A 21,024-nucleotide genomic window follows, 5' to 3' on the forward strand; every position below is an offset into this window, starting at 1 on the left:
GAAGGTATAGGTTCCAAATTCTGGATGTTTAGAAACTTAAAAACATGGAAAATTAATTCTTAGCTTAAAGAGGAAATGAAAAGTAAAAGTACAGATTATTTAGTCATGAGTGACAGAGTTCTAGATGTCAAAACCTGTGATATATGGCTGTCTTTAATGCCTTTAATAGAAAATAAATGTTAGGAGAAAATAAATAAATCGTGCAATCCAAGAAGCTAGGAAAACTACAGCAAATTGAATCACTCCAGGTAGAAGGTAGATGTCAATAGGGATTAAAAAGATTAATAAAATAGAAAATGATGATAAAAAGATAGAAACAATAAAGCCAAGAGCTGTTTATTTCTGAAAAGCCATACAATGATAAACCTCCACCAAGTGTGACTATGAGAGAGAAAAGGGAAAAACACAAATAAATTACACAAAGAATAAGAAAGAGGTTGTAACCACAGATATGGGCTCTTTTTAAGGAGAATACCATAAACAGCCATGAGGGAGCAGGGCTGCTAGCAGCTGTCTAACTCAGGGCTGGGGCTGGGTGGGTCAGTGACACAGGCTTTAGACACCTCATGGGCAGGGCGCCAACACTGAATGGAAATTCCAGATTTAATCATCCAACAGAGATGCTTCCACACCAGGCAGACTTGACAAAAATAATTTCCACCTCTCTACCTTCCTCTATTTTTCCTGATGTTTTGCCAAGATATTTGCATAGCACTTGGCTAACCTGAAAACACACACACACACACACACACACACACACACACACACACACACACACACACACACACACACACACACACACACCATAATATTCCCAGTTATTCTGGAAAGAAGGTTTTTTTTGTTTGTTTGTTTGTTTTTTAAACCATATGAGTTGTTTTTTCAGTGTTCACCTTGACTGCCCATGCTTGCCAGCATATCTAATGGGCATTCTCTTTAATTTGTAAGGGGTTTATTTCCAGTTTTGATGCCTGTCCTGTACTGGAAACAGCTGCAGTATGTGCATGTCAGGGCCTATGAGGCACTTGCAAGTTTTTGGCCATTTGTTTCTTGGCCTTTCCCCCGCCCCCCCAAATTAGAAGGATCTAAAGTAGAAAATATCCCCCTTCTAATTTCCCTCATCACTGTCTTTCAGAGGTGACTCTTAGCCTCCTGGTGGCTTTTCATGTCCAAAAAAGGGTGTATACATTAAAGAGAACACTCTTAAGTTGTGTTTTAATTAATATCTAATTTATTAAAGTCATCAATCTTAAACCTAGTTTTTCTTATGCTTTAAGTTGAACTTATGAATCTTATTTGCAAATTTAGTAATTTTGATATAAAAATGATAATCGTTTTTAGTTAATCTTCATTTTATGTTCTGTTAACTCATAAGCTTAATAAAGTCAATCCTTAAATATTTATTACCAGTTACATAATTAGGCAAATTCCCTTAGATATTTCAAAGTACAATTACAAATGCAATGCACAGGATTCCCTCCAACTTCACAACAAATCTAAAACAGGATTTTCCTAAGCACTTAAATTTCTTGTACCTCTAATAAAACATAAAAGTTTAGGTGATTAAATTCTTTTAAACGTTTCAAAGATCATAATAAACTGTGAATATACAAAATAGAGTTCAAAGTTTACAAAACCTGTTACCAGGCTCAACGCACACACACACGCGCCCATTCGCACACACACAGCACATGGGTATCAGTAATATAGGTTTGATTCATTTCTTATAATTTCCATACTCCCTTTTTTAACTTTCCTGGGGCTCCAAATTTAGGCATTCACCAAAGGGAGCAAATAGAATTTCAGGCTGGTTGAAAACTTGTGGCCGTGACCAGGTCATGGTTTTTTAAATTACAGAAATGAATTTTTTTCCTATTATAAATTTCTCTGCAGCTTGCTTTCCTCCTTAGCAATGCACTGTGAGCATCTCCCCAGTACAGATAGATAGTCTTTATTTTTATTTTTTTTATGACTAAAGAGTGTTCCTTTATTTGGCTGTTTCACAACATACACAGTCAGTCTCCTATAGATTATAATTTAGTTTGTTTTCAATTTTTAATACTACATAAGATGGTCCAATGAACATCTTTTTATATCACTGCAGTTTGCTGGTGTGTTTCTACATGGCCAATCCCTGGAATTATAATAGTGGAACATTATACTTTAATATGCATATTAATAGGTACTTCCACCTTGATCTCCGAAAGGGTTGTATCATTTTGCATATCTGTTGTTTGTGAAATGGCTCATTACTCTATATCATACCTAATATTGGGTATACTTGATTTAAAAAATGTTTTTGTTAATCTGGTGACAAAATTTACAGTTTTTCTGAATATTTTGTTAAATGTCTGTAGGCAACTTGTATTTTTCTTCTTTTGTGGATTTCCAGTTTATGTTTCTTTTCTTCTTTCTTGTTGGGTTTTTCATTTGTTTAATTGGGGGTTCTGAGTATTATGGATACTAACCCTTTGTCTTTTAAACATTCTTTCTGTTTGCCACTTTTTTCAAACTAAATGTATTGTGATTTTTCACTGTTTAGTTTTTGGAGTCAGAATTTTGGTCTTTTCATGTATGACATTTGGGTTTCAGGTCATGCTTAGAAACTTCTTTCCACACAGTATTTCAGAATATTCTCCTCTATAATTTAGTACTTTTATAGTCTGCTTTGGTACATAGTTTTAATCCTGTATGTTGTATAAAGTATGAATCTAACTTTATCATCAATTTGACAAATTTTAATAAAAATGGAAAAAAATTGTGATGGGATTTGAATTAATTTTACATGTTAATTTTGGAGGATCTACATCTTTCTAAAAATGAGTTTTCCCATCTAGTAGTATGGTTTTTCAAGTAGGTGCTGTGAATTTCTCATAATATTTATGCCTTGTTATTGTATATTTTTTACTGTTCTTATGAGTGGGATCTCCTTTTCCCTTACATTTTCTTTTGGGCTATCGATGGTATAATATAAAGCTATTGAAATTTGCGTATTTAACTTTATTGTATATTCTCACAGTAGTTCTCTGGCTAACTAACAACCAGAAAGTCAAAAATCAGCAGGACTGGTTTTGCAAAGGGAAAGATTCAGTATTAACTTGGCCGGGAAAACGTTGATGTTAACATCTTCTGACCATAGCACAAACGAATATGTTCACTTTAGTTATAATGCTAATGGTTTTGATTCTTTTTTTGCTGATTACTAACATAGTTTCTAATATGAATCATTACTATGGCATCCTTATGTAAGTATAGAAGTTCAAGTTCACCCAGCAGATAAGGAAAATTTGGCTTATGTCGTTTTATTTATTTATTTTTTTGGTGGCTGGCCAGTACAGGGGATCCGAACCCTTGACCTGGGAGTTATAACACCACACTCTAACTAACTGAGCTAACTGGCCAGCCCAAGTTTTAGTTTTGAGACTTCTAAGTATATCCATTAATCTAGTGGAGCATAGTAATGTTTCCAAGTTTTCTAAATATCACATTAGTATTGATTTTAATGTTATAAAGAAAAATAGTGTTCTCCAACATCATTGGGATTGCCTCTCCCAAAAATGTTAAAAATGATCATTTAGATTAAAATCATCGTAATGATGTTCTAAGTATTAAGCTAATGAAAATTACTTCTCTATTTGTTCTTCTGTGGATTAATTGAGTTTGTCACTTACCACCATTTTTTGTTTTGTTTTTAAGAAAATAGACGTTACCAATAAAGCTGTTGCAGAAATTCTTTCAAAAGCCACAGAATATCTTCAGCCAAATCCAGGTAAAGTTAGAAAATGTCTTGAAATGCTCTATTGTCCATTCACTGTCACAGACTCTAATAACCGATGTTTACTTGGCATTTGGTTGACATGATCTAGAAACAATGTCCTCTGTGTTCAAATAATGAAATTTAGTTTTTAAAGTTGAATCTCCTCTGACCGAAGGTAGTCACAGTGAATACCGGTGAGGAGAAACAGAGCGGATACTTCTGTGAGCTTTGGTTGACATCATTTGGATGGAGTGTTAGTCTTAGCAACAAGGCAGCGCTGAGAAAAGGCATTTTTTATGAGATGCCCCAGAAAAGCCACTACACGTTTTATAAATGTTTTCTTACTCAGTTATTTCCTCTATTTTATAAAAAAAAAAATTCTTCTGTTCTAAAAGTGTATATCAATCTGAAAGGGCTTTTACTTCATGGCTCAAATGCTGAAGAAGTGAAGTATAAAGAATATGAAAAACAGCATGAGAAGGTCCAGGGTTACAGCAGCTGCTCCCCAGGAGGTCTTTAATGTCCTTGGTCCCCAGGCGGCATCACCTGATGAGGTTCTCCTAGGTTGTAAATTATAGGAACCAATAGAGGGCGCCCAAGCCTTGAGATCTGTGGATTTTCGAAGCTGCCTTTACTTTTTCGGTATTTATTTTTGCGTATAGTACTGTGAGGCCCTTGGCTGTACGAATCAGCACAGACTTAACCATCTGAAAATCAAGAAAGTTAAAATTTAAGAACATATATTTTATCAAATATGTACAGGGAGGACGGCAGGTATAAAGTTTTAAAAAATTGTACTGATGATGATCGCTTTAAAAACCATAATAATGATTACATTGTGTAATGTTGAATATACTAATTATCTGGATTTGAGCATCACATATTGCACACAGGTATTGCTATTCAACACAGTACCCCACAGATATGTACAATCAATCATTTTTCAATTAAAAAAAAATGTAAATAAATAAATAAATAAACCATAATAATGTATCTTCTTCCTGGCCTCATCAGTGATTAAAATGAACCACACACCTTCCTTTTCCTGATATGTCAGTCAACAAATATTTAATAAGTGCTTCCTCTATGCTAGAGATTTTCTGGGGTGCTGGAATACATTGTTAAGTAAGACAGAGACCCCTGCCCTCAAATTGCTGATATTTTAATGGGGTAGGGAGGCTTTGGACAACAATAAAAGTGTCAGATGGGCCAAAGGCCTCTGATTATTCCCAGAGTAAAGAAAGGAAGTCCTTGCGGCCTCTAATCCAGGTTAACGGCCCTCACTCACACGCTTGCTGCACCCACACTCCACTCTGACAGTAGGACAGAGGGGTGGACTGTGCGCGCGTGCGTGTGTGAGTATGTATGTGTGATGGGGTGGGCAGTGAAGCCTTTGGCCCTGGGGATATGGAGGATTAGTGCTTCGAGGCTGAGGTTGGCAAGATTCAAAAGGCTGGCACTGTGAGCGTCTGAAGGCTTGCTACTCAGAGTGTGGTGTACGGAACAGCAGGACCAGCATCCCTGAGAGACTGACGGAAATGCAGAATCTCAGGCTCACCTCAGACCCATTGAATCAGACTCTACTTTTTAACAAGATCTTTAGGTTATTTGCACACACATTAAAGTTTGAGAAGCACCGGTCTAGAATACATTAAAAATAAATATGTAATTATTAAAGTAAAAGAAAAGAAAAGTTTGTTCTGTGACTGCCTAAAATTATCTCAAATACCAGAAGCTGGTGTGTGATTCACTCTCTAGCCTGAAGAACAAAATCCTAAATCCTTAGCTTTGGTGTTCAATTCATAGTCACGTATTTCCATAGATCTCTTCCATTTTGTCCTGTATTAATTTCTTCTTAGGTCAAACTAGCCTACTCCTTGTCCATCGATGATACCATAAACATTCCCTCTTTCACACTTTACTGACACTGTTTCTTGTACTTTTTAGGGACATTGTTCAATCTTTGTCCAGTGTATTGCTATCTTTTCCTTTCCCTGCACCACACCAGACTTTACTACTAATACCATGTATAGTCTGCCTTCTAGAAGCTAGGCTGTGAGCTCCTTGAGGGCAGAAGCTGTCTTAGGCTTCTTCAGAGTCCCAGGAATAAGCACAGTGAGTTACACCGGGTCTGGGATTAATAAATACTGATTGCCTAAGTCAGAGTAAAGAGGGTAATGAGCAGTCACTGTCCATCACCTCCCTAGGGACAGGGAGCTGAGCTGCACCAGGGGGAGCAGCAGCACAAAGCTCATGTTCACTATGGTGGGGTCTGCTCCTCCTGTGGTTCTGCCTCCAAAACGTGTGCAGCAGGCCTCCCTTATGATATTGAATCTCATGTCTGAATCCATTCCTGGGAGCAGAGCGTGTGTGTGTTAATGACTGGTTGGTCATTTGAAACATCTACCTCAGCAATTCTATTCTTAGTTTATATCTGGTCTCCAGGAAGAATGGTCTGCACAGGTGTCAGTGTCTGATTTCACTTGCTGGTAATTGCAAGCATTCCTAAGGGTCTCACTCTATGGGTGGTGCTTATAAAAGCCCTGGTTCCTATTATTTAGAGTCAATAACGTGTGCCATAATTCCTATGTTCCATCATGGTTATGCAGCAGTGTGCTTAGTACCCTCCTTGGTAAAGAATCTAGAAAATAATGTGACAAAATTAAATAGGTTACATGCGATCGGTTATTTCATACCTACAGGTCTCTGGCATTTTGTGACCTCAATTTTGGCAGCTGTGTTTGTTAAGTATTATATACCTGTCACTCCACCTTGTAACTTTAAGGAATTACAAATGATAATGTTTTTAAGCATACAGAGCTAAGCTAGGAATGCTGAACACTATGTCGAAGATCCGAGGGCAGGTGAAGACCACCGGATACCCGCAGACAGAAGGCTTGCTGGGAGACTGCATGCTAAAATATGGCAAGGAGCTCGGGGATGACTCCACTTTTGGTGAGTGGTCATAGATCATCTGGAAGAGCTGAGAACACCTCTCTTGTTAGTTTTAGGTTATGCACAAAACGTTCAGCTTAACAACCTTAGTATTTTTTCATATTACCAAAGTAATACATGTTCATTGTGGGAGGTTTAGAAAAAAAACACAGCAAGTAAAATAAATCCTATAATCCCCATCTCTACTAATAGGCCCAATTAAACTCTTTGTTCTGTAGCCTTTATACCTTTTGTTTATTCTTATATGTATTTCACATATACCTTTAAAAAACTACAGTGGGGTTATAGTATATATACTCTTTGTAATCTGTTTTTTCCCACTGTCTATATCATGATCCACATCATAAAATAAGTAATCTCCCACAGTATTGTTTTTAAAGGCAGCATGATATTCCATATATCATAGTTTGTTTAACCAATCACATTTACTGGAGAGTTATGATTTTTTTCTTTGCGTAAAAAAATGTACATAGCATTTATAATAACCATTCTTATAGGTAAATCTTTGAGAATATCAAAAATTATGTTCTCAGATGAAATTTCTAGTAGTGAAGTTGCTGGGTCAAGAGTCTGCCTGTTTTTCAAGTTTTTGAAGCATATTTCCAAATGACCCTCCAGAAAGGTTATATCAGTTTGATATTCCTGCCAGGAGTGTATGAGAGTATCTTTCCCAGCAGTATGACTAACTCTGGGAGTTATTCTTTTAGCTTACATTTAAATAACTGATAATTGGATATGTAATATATATCATACTATGCTGGTTTAACTTCACTTTTTGGATTATGCCTAAGGTAGAATTTTTTCCATGTTTGTCATCATTTTCATGAATTGTATATTTCATAATTGTGTTCTTTGCCTAGTTTTCCCTTAGGGTGTCCATTTTTTCCCTTACTGTTTTATGAGTTCTTTAAATGGTCAGGATATTTGCTCTTTGCCTGCCCTATGTGTGATGAGTTTTTGTGCCATGTAGACATTTACCTTCTGACCTTGTATATGGAGGTCATTTTAATGGAGAAAGATTTTTAATTTTTATTTAGTGGAGCTCATTAGTCCTTTATGGTTTTTCTGGCTTTGGCATTATGTTTAGAAAATCTTTTCCATTCTAACCCCCCCTGTGTTATGATACATGTGTTTCCTTTTCTTGCCTGTAAATTTCTAAGCCCCTGAGTTTATTGGAGATACTGTACAATAGGATTCTAATTTTGTTTTCAATCAATTGAACAGCTAGTTGTCCCAGCACTTTATTGAAAAATCCAACTTTTCCCTGTTAATTTGAAATGACCCTTTTATTATAGACTAAATTTTTATGTTTTAAGTTTGTTTCTGGTCTTTCTCTTCAGTTTCTTGATCTGTATCCTGTTTTGATCCAGTGTCATGTTGTTTTAAGTATTGCAGTTTTTTATTTATTTTAATATATTTTACTAAAATTTTTCATAGTTGTTTTATTGCAAAAATTTCATGGACATACTTGCTGGTTTTATTTTTCCAGATGAAACTAAAGTCATTTTAAGTCCCCTTTAAAAAACAGAAGCTCATTACATTTTGATTTAGAGTACTTTAAATTAATAAATTAGATTGGAATGAATTGAATTTAATATATTAAGTCTTCCTGGAGAACTTAGCATGTTTGCTATTCATGTAGTGGTAACAAGGCAGGATATGGAAATAAGGAATTAAATATTTGGCCTTAGTAATTACCCTAGGTTTTTGTGAAAAAAATCTTTTGAAAACTTAAAAAAATCCAGAGGGTAGCAATTTTCCTTCAGAGCAGGGTAAGGTGAATTTTATTTGATTCCAAGGGTCAGTGAGGACAGGATGACCTATTCTTTCTCCTGAAGGCACACCAGTTGAAGAAATAGGTGAGGCTGCCAGGGTGTGAAAGCCCTTGCCAGAAGCTGCCGCCATGCCCTTGGACTTCCCAGCTCCAGAATCGTGAGCCAAATAAACATGCCAGGGCTGCCAGGCAGGTCCCGAAATCCAAGGGTGTTCCTGCCATGCACCTGGCCATGGTGACTGGGCTTTGACAGCCAGACAATTTGGTAGCTTCCCAGGTGCCCAGCAACTTAATGGAACTTGGGTTCAGGAAGAGAAGTGATGTCAGCAGGGCATCAGAACAGATGGACATTTGCTGTTCCCAGGAAGAGGCTGTGCCATCGATGCTTTCTTCTTGGGGCCACATGCTGGAACCTTCTAAAACGCAGAAACCTCAGTGGACGGAGGCTGAACCCCATGCCTTCATGGAATTTGACTGTATTACTTTTGGGCAAAGAGAGGGAATGTCGATTCCAGGGAGGCAATGGCCATCATGTTCAGAACATAATTTTGGAGACTTCAAAGAAACACATCTGAAAATGTTTCTTTCAAAGCTAACTTAATGGCCATTGTGAGGCATGGGCATTGGCGGCAGACAGGATGGTGAGGTCACACCTAGTGTTGTCCACTCTGATCAATTGGGCAGGAAAGAGTCTCAGGATAGGAAAGTACGTCCCATCTCCATTTAGGAATGATTTAGAACCAGACTCTGGAGAGTTAAGTTAAGGAAATTTAGCCTCCCAGGAGGAATGAAGCTACCAGTGGGTCAAAATGGAGTCCTGTCCAGCTTTAGTTTCTACTTATGTTTTGCAAGGTTCTATAACAAGGTTTCCACTTCTTCTATTTTGCAAGGTCCTATCTAGTATATTTCTTTTAAAAAAGTGAGGTGAGGAAGATATTGCTATTCCCTGTTTTACAGGTGAATAAATTGTTCATGCCCTCAACTGGTAGGAAACAACTTTAAGGTCAGACTTGGTCTGGGCTCTAAGGTCTTCTTCAAGCCTAGGAATTTAAGAGACCCCAAATCTCCATCTTTTCACGGGGTCAACTCGGAGAACCCCAAATATAGGAAAAATAGTTTAGTCTAGTGCAGCATTTTCCAGGAATGTCTTCTAGAGAAACTGCAACCCTCATTGTACACAGCAACCAGGACATCCGGTGTGCAGTAAACTTGCAAATGACTGTAGATTAGCTGGGCCTGAGATACCAGGCCGTAATCCTGCAAAATCTGCCTGTTGCTACCCAAGCCCAAGAAGGATGGCCTGAGCCTCATTGCAAGAGCAGACCCATCCCACCCTGCTGAAAGGATGTCCTGTGTGACACCAGCAGGCTTTCTTTGACATCAGAGAGTATAGGAAGCCATAGAACCATCTAAAAGGATACAGGGAGTGGCCTCAAGAAGATCCCACAGCTAGAAGCTGCGATGAGGTTTTGTTCAGTTATTTCTATTGTAATCTTTATTGGGTAATACTTAGCCCTACATGAATGAATACTTTCATTGTTTACAAAGAGAGATTTTGTTCTCCAGCTTCTAAGGAACCCTTGGTGCCAGTTTCCAAAAGTACCTTAAAAAAAAAAAAAAAAGAGCTTTATCGCCATCTGGTGGCACAAATGGTAAGTGCTTCAGTCTGTCTTAGCTTCAGTTTTATTTTATGTGGTGGTGAAAATGCAGAATGTAGAGAGGAAAATGTAGAAAATAGGAAAACTTTCTTTTCTTTTAATTTTTCTTTTTCTTTCTGAGTCAAGATTCAAAAGTCCCGGAGAAAGAACCTTGTTACACTATCATCCACAAATTTTTGGAAGAGAATTAAGTAAAAGTCTGTTTTCTGTTGCTGTAACAGAATACCTAAGACTGAGTAATTTATAGAGAAAAGAGATCGTATTTGGCTCTGGAGCCTGGGAAGTCCAAGGGCATAGTAGAAGCTTCTGGCAAGGGCTTTCGTATTCCTGCTCCATTACAACATGGCAGAAAAGTGGAAGGGTATCTAATCCAGTCACGCAAGAGCAAGAACTCATTCATTCCCCAGAGAATTAACCCAATCCTATAAGAGTGGCATTAACCCCTTTTAATGACCTACTCACCTTGTAAAGGCCCCACCTCCCAACACACCACACCAAGGACCAAATTTCCAACACATGAATTCTGTGTGACCCAAACTCTAGTAAGAAATATCACTGCTAACCTAGAGAATTCTCCTGAAGAACTTTTTTTTATTTGTAATTTCTATTCAAGGCAATGCATTAATTGAGGTTGGTGAATCCATGAAGCTAATGGCTGAGGTGAAAGACTCACTTGATATTAATGTAAAGCAGACTTTTATTGATCCACTTCAGTTACTACAAGAAAAAGATTTGAAAGAGATCGGGGTAAGTCTTCCAGGCTATAAATATACCTGTTACTACTTAAAATGATGTTTGTATTTAAACTCATTAGAATGTCTCTGCAGGGACTCTGTGAAAGCATCATATTATTGTAGGTGGTAAAAAATAATCCAGTTATATTTACCTGGACTCACTGGGAAAGAGAACCAGGATCAATAAACCCTATCTGCCATGGAGATGGGGTGTGGTGAGAGGTGGGGATGCGAACCACGTTGCTCCAGCTTTAAAATTGTATATCTCACTGAAGCCAGCTGGAGGCCAAGCTGAAATCCATATTCCTGCAGCCATTTCTCACATAAAAAAATGATTCTATAACTTTGTAGTGGATTTTTGATCGTTAGAATCATACACATGAGTTGCATTTTTGATACGTTGCACTAGCACTCATATTCCATTACTTCTCAAGGAAACCAGCATTTAAGCATGTCATTTTTCATTTGGAAAACTATTATAAATGGTCTTTCAGAGCAAACGTGGGAAGTTTCAAGTACCTGTAGGTAATTGCATGCCACCTGCTTGGTGGCATTTTTGTAGATGTGCTAAAACAGCCCCAAGACTTCTATCCTGCTGTGCACTCTGGAGGTACCAATGCCTTCTTATGGAGCTGCCCAGAAGACCTTCCTTCAGGTGCCTTCAAGCATGCTCTGAGTGTAGCCCAGGCCAGCCTGGAAGTCATCTGAGCCTTGGGGATGTCCTTTTTTCCTTTCTTCAGGGCCACTGATTTTCAAAGTGTGATCCCTGGACCAGCAGCATCAGCATCACTTGTTAGAGATGCGAATTCCTAGGTCCCATCCCTGACCTCTTGAATCAGAAACTCTCAGGGTGAAGCCCATCAGTCTGCCTTTTATAAAGTCCTCCAGTGACTGTGATGCACATTAGGGTTTGAAGACCACTGTTCCAGCCCATCCTTTCCAGACTCTTGAATGGAAACATGAACCCTCACTGTTCTAACGTCCGTGGTAGAGATGGGTCTGGGGAGTGTGTGAGCTTGGGTTGCCTTCCCTGCTTGGCCAATGGGAAGGCCTTTCCATGGCCCAGGAACTGATGGATCCCAGTTCATTGGTCCATCATTGCTTCATTCATTCATTTATTCTTCCACCAACTGTGTATCAGGGACTTGCTGTGTCCTGCTACTGTGGTGGGCATATGTTGCAAGACAAGACCCGGTGCACATCCTCATGAGGCTCACAGGCAAAGATGGAGAGACAAGTGAGGAGTTAGGATATTCTGTTACAGGTGCTGTTAGAGAGACAAGCCCAAGGACACCAAGAAGGGGCACCTCTCTCAGCCCGGCTGGGTCAGGGCAGGCTTCCTGGAGGAGGAGCAACCGGCCAGGCACACTAGAGTGGGCAGAACAGCCAGCACAAGCTGGCCAAAGGGCCAGGCCTGTGAGAGTGGGCAGGTTAGGAAGCTGGGCTGGGTGGTATGGCCAGGAAATGCAGGTGTGCAGGGGCAGGGGAGACGTGGAGGAGGAAAGGCTGGGTGGCATAGAAAGACCTGGATGCCTGTATAGGCATTCAGTGTCTATGCTGAAGGCAACGAGTATGAAGGGGAATTTGGGAAGGTTGAATGAAAAGTGAATGCCACCTCCAGGAGCTCCCTAAACTTTCCACTCCCCACGTGAACACCCCTCACCTCCTCACCTGCGGCTTCCTTCCATCGCAGGGAAAACACTCCCTATCTCACTCTTAGGACAGTCCCCACTGGGCCCCAGGGTCCATCACCCCTCACTCCCCAGGGCCTTTGCCACATCCATGGTCTTCTTTCCTGTATCTTCATTCTTTCCCTATCTGTTGGCTTCCTCCTATTAACATTTAAACACATCAACACAGTAGCCCATGACTCCTGGAGTCACATCTCGACTCATACTGACTCAATGACGTGCTCTTTCTTCATTCCCCTGTGCCAGGGGCACCGCTGCTTACCTTTGTCTCTTGTGGGGCAGCAAGTTCCTCGGGGGATGAATCGTGCTTTGTTCACTGTTGTAGCCACAAGCCTGCCACGTGGTTTGTGCTCACAAGTTATTATTGAATGAATGATCCTAGAGAAGAAGTGGCTTTCTAGGTTGGGGGGATGCCAAACATCTTCCCCAAAGGCAGATCCTTAAGACCAAATGCCTCCTTTGCTAAAATATAGCAAATTTTATTTCTTCTTGTGCTGTTGTCCTTGAGGAAGGCCCTACAAAAAGTCCATTGCTCGACACTGCCCCTCCCTTGTCCTGCACAGTTATCTTCTCTACGGTGTTTCTGACATGGGATCCCTTTGCTTGAATACAGACTTTGACACAGAACTTACTACTACACAAGGCAGCCCATTCCATGAATGGACAGCCCTAAGTGTTATATTTCATTAAAGGGATTATAACATTGTTTAAAAATTTTACCATTTTATAGGTTGTCTGTGAATATCTCTCCTCTGCATTCATTGATAGCATGTTATGCAATCTATTCTGTAGTTATTTGGGAATTTTATGGAAGATTCATAAATATCTTAGGGGATACTGGTAATGTGTGTTATTACAGTCTACCTCTTAGTGAGGATTTGACAATAATGCCAAAAAAGAAATGTCCCTACTAATTTTTGTAAGTTAATTTGGTTAGAAATTATCTGGACATTAATAGAGCCGAAGTGAGGGGTTCTATAAAGAACGTTGGAAATGGTATTTGAGCACAGATACTACATCCTGTGTTCCATATAGACACTCATTCACTCTGTCACCCACCCATCCGTCCATTCGTTCATTCACTGCACAAATGTTCTTTAAGCACCTGCAGTGAGGGGAGCCTTCAACAGGTGCTGAGGTGCACACACCAGAAGTGGAAGATGGTGTATTAATACATTTCTGTTGCTTGTAACAGAAACTTGGTAATTTATAAAGAAATGAATTTTGTAAATTTATAAATAAATGAAATTTGTAAAGAAACGAAACTTATTTCTTTAAGTTTTGGAGGCTGGGAAGTCTAAGGTCCAGGGGGCACATCTGATGAGAGCCTTCTGGGTGGGAACTCTCTATGGTATCCTGTGGGATGCAGAGTATCTCATGGTGAGATAATTGGCAAGAGCAAGAGCTCTCCCATGTGCTCTCTTTGTAAAGCCACCAGTCCATACCCATGACAACTCATTACCATCAACCCATTACTCCATGAATGGATTAATCCATTTGCGAGGGCACAGTCCTCACGATCTAATCACCTCTCAAAGGCCCCACCTTTTAAATATCATAATTGGATTTCCCACCCTCTTAATGCTGTTATACATGAACTTTGGGAGGACACATTTGACCCATAGCTGATGTGTCCTGACCTCTAGAATTTAGATCGAGAAAAAGCAATGACAACTTTCATAGAAAAAATAAAAATTTTTTGTGCCGTGTTTTAAATGTAATAATTTTCTGAGGGACTTTTTTTCTTTTTTAGCACCACCTGAAAAAGCTAGAAGGCCGCCGCCTGGATTACGATTATAAAAAGAAGCGAGTAGGTAAGATACCAGATGAAGAAGTCAGACAAGCAGTAGAAAAATTTGAAGAGTCAAAGGAGTTGGCTGAAAGAAGCATGTTTAATTTTTTAGAAAATGATGTAAGTATTTAAACCAAACAGGAGACTTTAATGTAAATAAATAAAACATTGATTATATGACTATGATCAGCATGTTGAGAAGCTCTAAAGCCTTAGTTGCTATGAAAGTTCTAGAATTTTCTGTGACCATCATATCCTCTGAGATAGATTCAGATATCCAGCAAACCCTGACTCAAATCTTGAATCTTGGGAAGTCCTGCTTATCCCAGTATTGTTTCAGAGATGTGCTCTGAGCCCTGGGGAGGCCCTGGGGAGGTGAGGTTGTCTCAGAAGATTGCAAAGGAGACCAGCCTTTGTATTCGAGGCCACAGCATTTGTGGTTTCACAGGAGAATGGAAAACCCAGGTCATGTAGTAATTTGCAATTTTGCTAAGACTGAAAAGCAGATGTTTGAGGAGAAGCAGATTTCTTAGCAAGGGGGAGAGCCTCTCTCATCCCCCAGCTCTCTGATGCCTTTACTTGTCATAGTTAACATTCAGGATATTAAAGTGTGACTTACATTTTTCAGCTGTTCCATAGTGGTGCTTGTGAACTTGGGGATTGTGAAGGTCTTGGGGCATATGCATCAGAAATGCCAATATTCTATTGTACTGTGATTCTTGCCACCAGCTTTTATTTGATTTGTCCAGTGAAGTCAAATGAAATGGAACTAACGGAGATGGGTGACTCCTGACTGGGCAGCACGTAGGCTGAGGGCCTCTCTCTTTGTCTGGGTTATGAGGTGTCATCTGGCATTTTTACTGGCTGCCTGGAAGAGGCTTTAGCCACCACCTCCCTGCTGAGTCCCAGCCCCCAGTCTGGCCTCCATGATGCCGGGAGTTATCTCAGCCCAGCATTAGCTTTGGACCTATTTGTTAAACTCCTGAACCTGTGGGGACAAGTCACGGGACTTATCCTCAGAACCATGTTGTACTCATAATAGTTTATTGAAAGGTGCACTGAGGTCTTACATCTTTTGAGTTTGGGGAAGGACAAAATACCAATATGTGGTGGGGTGGGGCATCCATTAAAACCTCAGTCCACCTTGGATGACAGGCCAGGGTCAGTGGCTCTGTAGCCCATAGGACTCTGTCTCGCTGCTCCCTCTGTGTCACCAACCTCATGTCCATCTCTGTCAGCCAGCCTCTTATGGCCATGTCTGCTTCCTTTCATGGTGAGGAAGCTCTGAATGAGGAGCTGTGCTTCTGGATGGCTGGTGATGGCTGAATCTTCTCCCAGGAACTAATCCTGGAACTAAAGATGGCTGGGACCAGTCTAATTCCCAGGTTAGACACAGTGGGTCTTCAGGTCCTGCCATTGCCCAGTGGACTGGACAGTGTTTCCACCTGACTTGGCACCTGCAGGAGACAAGGTGCACAGTCTATCAAACGCGTGGCCTCAGGGGAACATGATGGCAGGCAGCAGAGGCCATGATGCCTTCCCCAGCCACAATTGGGACACGCTTATGTTATTGTGGGTTAGAGGTTTGGGGATACCAGGCACAGCTGTTCACCCTTTGAGTTCTGACTACTTGAGGCATTGACACAGATACCAGATTGGAATGAAGAGATATCTCTTTTAACTGATGAGAACACCCAATAATTGTAAAATACAGGCCTTCTGGTCAACTGTGTTGGAGGGCATGGCCTGGGCCTGAAGCCCAGAGATCACTTTCTACTCCTTTTACCCTCAGCTGATGAAAGGCAGCCCCAGTGCAGAGCCCACCTGACCCCCCACCTGGACGCAAGCTGAGATGCTGAAGCCAGGCGAGCAGGCCACCCCGGCCTCTGGCCATGCAGAGCCAATTACCGTGATAGAGTAACCCACTAATTAGGGACCATCCCCCGAGTCCCATCCATTGGAGGAGGGGTGAGGAGGGGCAGGGGAGCAGGCCTAGAAGCACTCACCCAAAAGGCAAGGGAATAAGCAGAGAAAAGCAAATGAAGGGAGCAGTTGAGGGGTGTGTTGGGTGCTCTGGTGGCACCTGTCCATCTCTGTTTGGCACTGACAATTCGAACACCAGCATCTCACTTTCCAGGAAACAGCTGGTGCCTTCTCCAGCCCTCTCTTCCTACAGTTCTGGTGAAGACACAACAAAAGCTGCACCAGACAATGCCTAAAAAAAATGTTCCCTGAAGCTCTGACTGATTTGAGGAGAGACCTGGCTGGAATGAACCGACTTGGTCTTTCCTGGGTCTCCAAATGCAGACTAGACAATCCTCCTAGGACTTTCTGGCCAAGCAGCCATTTGTAAGGGTTTCCAGTGTGTGGTTGCTCATCCGTCTTCACATCTGTATTCTCCCAACTGAGAAACAAACAGAGGAAGCCAAACAAGGATCCCATACCAGCCCCCTTCCCAGAGGACAGGGCTCTCTGGAAAACCGTGCTGGGAGGGGCAGCCTGGGCTGGGCCCACAGTGGATGTCCATGTAGCTGTCCCAGGCCCTAAGTCTACACCTGGGAACATCCACAGGGAGAGGGAGGTGGGCAGAGGAGAAAGCCAGATGCACGCACGGTCTTTCAGCCACTCCACAGACCCACTTTCTTGAAGAACTCGATCCCAGAGCAAGCCCCTACTGCTTTTCAGTGCAGTGTCCAGACTCCATGGCTATCAGGGGCAAGTGGGTGCCAGGCCCCTCGGATCTCACCGATTAGCTAGATCACTGCTCCCCCTGTGGTGTGGGAAGAAGGCAGGGATGGTGGAGGGGCCTGAAGCGTTCTCTCCAGCATTCCTAAAAGTTGCAGCTCTGTTCTCATCTATTTTTGGCAAAGTTGGGAATGGGAGAATGGAGAAGATTCTGGCTGAACCCCGCACCGTAGTCCTTGCGTGTCTTGTCAGTAAAGGCTGAATTAGAGGCCTTGAGCATCGCGTCCCTTCTTGCTTGAGGCTGAGTAGCTTCATTATTCCGTAGGCTGTGATGCTCAAGCCAAGAGATATTTTCCAGCTTTCCAGGGATCCCAGAGGGGCAGGCCTGTGACTGATGACTTCTGTCGTGCCAGGCTGGGACTGGCAGGGCCCCCTTGGAGAAGTGTTCCTGTACCTGCCACAGTTGGCTCTGAGGTGGGGGTGCAGGAAACTCAGCAGGTTGGTTCTCAGCCTTCACTGCCATTTCTTGGGATGGTAAATCACCCATAGGCTTGTTAACACACTCTTCTGTCTTTGCAGAGAAGTTTATTGCTCACAACTTAATTTAGCAAATATAGGATGTTTTGACATTAGCAGAAATCAGAGATACTATATAGAAGATGCCTATTTCAGTCCAGGGAGGCCAGGCACCTGCAGTGTTTGGTATTTGCTAGCTCTCTGGGTACAAATCTCCCATCCAGGGGATCCTCTCTCCAATCATGAGTTCCCAACACAAGTGGAGTTACTACATTCCAGATTCCTGGATTCTTTCCATTGTTCTAGAGTTCCATTTCGTGAAATCTATCCCATGGGATGTTAGTGTGTGTTGCACTAATTACATCTCTATGGTCAAATAAGTTTGGGAAACCTTGGGTTAAACAAAACTAAATAGGGTTTCTTTATCACAAGACTTTCTAGGGTTTTTTTTTTTTTTTTTGGCAGCTGGCCAGTGTGGGGATCCAAACCCTTGATCTTGGTGTTACAACACCACGCTCTAACTTTTTAGAGTCTTTATATGCTAATACGAAAGATTAATTTTTAGGAAAAGAGATTCCTAAGAGAGGATACAGTAGGCAATTTACCAAACTTATTTGACCATAGAACTGTTCCACACTATTATTATTGTCATTGACATTTCAGGGAACTAGTGATGTGTGGAAAAAGATACATCGGGAAGTAATGCGCTAGTGGAAAGTATCCCCAACAAAGAGTGAAAGACCTTAACTTTGGTTCTGGTGTTGCCTCTGCTTTCTGCCCCTGGGAAAGTCGCTTTCACCTGACAAGTGTCAGGCAAATGAACAGCTGCATTGGAGAAATTCTTTGGAGGTATAAAGTGGAGAATAAAAATCTAAGGAATTATCATCCATGTTACTAATTAAATTGCCTTACTCTGACTTCCCAGAAACTCTGACTAAAGGCTTTTGCCCCATTGAAAAAGGCATCTGTTTATGACCATGTGCAAAACTCTTGAGAAGTTTTCCTCCGGCTTCTCTGATGAATCCAAAAAGAATGGAGACCTTTGATAGGGTAGAGCAAAAAAAATACTTGGATTATCACAATGGGAGTGGAAGATAGTCTTCAGTGGAAATGTGACATTCCAGTTGTGAAAGGGGATGGCTTGTCATCTTCCAAAGATGCACATTTGTCTATTCATGCTTGCCAAGTGCACACAGATCCCAGGCGTCTGGGTAGGGCATCACCTGCTCACATCACAGTTCTCTCTCCATCTTCGCCATGTCTTCAGAGTGTGCCTCTCTCTGCCCCTTACTTGGCTGCTAACAGTCCCTGATAAATGTTTGCTGAAGGGACTAAGGAGGAGGATCCCAGCCCTGCTCCTCCTTGGCCACCTCAGCTTCCATAGTTCTCTCGAAGAGAGTTGATCTAGGAGAGTCTTTATTACGATGTGCTCTCCTTTGGGCCATTCTTCCTCTGGGTGCAGCCCAAGTCCTTTGCAGTTGGTCCACATGGGCAGATCCCACTCAAGTATCCTCGGGGGTTCTGCAGCTCCTAACAACTTCTAGTATTGTTAACCCACTGTAGTTGGGGAAATTTGTTCTCTGCCTGCATCCCCAGTGCTAAGGTAATTCCGACAGCCTCCTATGCTGGTAGTTGTCCATTAGCTTGTAGCTAAAGAGAAGCTTGGGAACTAAATGCATCCACAGGTGACACACAGGCTGTTATGCAGCATGGGTAGTCTGTCACTGGAGAGAAATTGAGTTCATCTCTTCCTTGGTGTTACCCATGGAGCAGAGCTGAGTCAGCAATGAAGTCCTCATGCCCAGCTATAATGGGCTCATTACCCCATGAGTTTGGTTCCTATGAGCCTCAGGGCAACAACTCCCATACCCCACAAACAGGGAACCCTGACCTGTGCTGATCCCATTGCCGATCCCGTTTTGCTTGGTTTGAGAATGCGAGAAAGCAGCTCTGTACTCATATTAGTTTCCTGTAGCTGCTCTAACAAATGACCCCGGTGTGGCTTAAAGCAACACAAATTTATTATGTCACAGGCTGGAGATCAGAAGTCCTAAAATCAAGATACTGGCAGGGCTATATTCCCGTGGAAGCTCTAGAGGAGGAATCTGCTTCTTTGCCTTTTCTAGCTTCTAGAGGCCGCCTGCATTCCTCGGCTGCTTAGCTCATTCTTCACGTCCCCCATCTTTGAAGCCAGCAGCATCGTGTCTTCAGATCTCCTGCCCTGACCTCTGCTTCATTGTCACATCATCTTCTTTCACCCTCCTGTCTCCTTCTCAAAGGATTCTTTTGATTACATTGAGCCACCCAGATAATCCAAGATAATCTCCTCATCTTAAAATCCTTATTTTAATCATACCTGCAAAGTTCCTTTTGCCATGTGAGGTAAAAATATTCACAGGTTTGGGGAATTAGGACTTGGACAGCTTTCCAGAGGCGATCCTTCTGTCTACCACAGCTCCCTCTGGGTTTATGGTTCCATGAATCTCCTGGGTAGCTTCACAGTCCTCACCCTATGTGTTGTCAACCCACATTCCCTGTGCCTGGCCTGTGCCTCTGTGAGCTCTAGCCTATGGGGAAGTCTGTTTGCATTACGAGCTTCTCACTTCAGGCATCTGAGCTGGCTGTGAGGCCTCTGAAACAGCTAGTGCACTGTACCTTTAGAGAAGGGAGCTGATTATCTGGTAATTCTGCTCCTTTGCATATGTCATGTGAACCTTTCTGAAAGGCGAGGTCACTCTTTGCTCTCAAGATGGCACCAGCAAAGTGGCAGCCCAGGTCTCAGCCTGGAAGTGGAATTAAATCTTTCTTCCCATCCCAGGTAACCTTCTCTGATTCAACAGGTGGATCTGCCAAATTGAGTGGTGTGGCCAGTGGAAGAAATGTTTTACCTTCTGGACAGGTTTTGGCTCATGCAAGGCCTGGGTCTGTTGCTTTTTCTTGGTTCTGCCTATCCAGGTATTTAATTCTTATTGTGGTTCAGGAAGCAGAGGCCACCTGTGCTGGTCCCCAGCACATAGCTCAATGCTCCTGGCCTGGAGGACAGCCAGTAGCTTCCATTTTCTGGCAGTGAGAGGAAGATCAACCACGTGTGGCACCTTATGTCTTCACTGTCAATGAGAGAGACTTAGAGCTCAGTAACCACCTCTTCAGGACTAGCACTGAGCCCCTGCTAGGTGCAAGCACTGTGCAGTACTGCTGTTGTCTCCCAAGATTTAAGGGGCTCTGGGATTCATTTCCTTCCCAAAGTCAGCCACCAATTGAATAGTAACAAATGCATCCCTAGATTATATAATCTTGCATTTTAGCCACATCAGAGAGAGTAGCTGGTGATTCCCACCTCCCATCCCCCAACCCCACATATGTTTCAAGGAATATTCATTTAGCTGTCTTTTACCATTCCTTTAAAAATTATAAAATATTAAGTATATTTCAAAGTGGGTAATAAAATAGGACAAATTAATT

The 21,024-nt window shown here is 41.7% G+C and overlaps 1 protein-coding gene across 1 annotated transcript in view; it reads left to right on the top strand.

Moving 5' to 3' along the window:
- The first annotated feature begins 6,573 nt into the window (after positions 1–6,573).
- Positions 6,574–21,024, top strand: part of SH3GL3 (SH3 domain containing GRB2 like 3, endophilin A3) — a 40,475-nt gene continuing 26,024 nt past the window's right edge. Inside the window, exons 1-3 of the mRNA XM_063091262.1 lie at positions 6,574–6,712; positions 10,758–10,891; positions 14,323–14,481. Coding sequence (XP_062947332.1) covers positions 6,589–6,712; positions 10,758–10,891; positions 14,323–14,481 — 417 coding nt within the window. The 5' untranslated portion in view covers positions 6,574–6,588. The remainder of the gene's footprint in view (positions 6,713–10,757; positions 10,892–14,322; positions 14,482–21,024) is intronic.

Source organism: Cynocephalus volans, chromosome 3 (genome assembly GCF_027409185.1).
Source record: "Cynocephalus volans isolate mCynVol1 chromosome 3, mCynVol1.pri, whole genome shotgun sequence".
Classification (NCBI taxonomy): domain Eukaryota; kingdom Metazoa; phylum Chordata; class Mammalia; order Dermoptera; family Cynocephalidae; genus Cynocephalus; species Cynocephalus volans.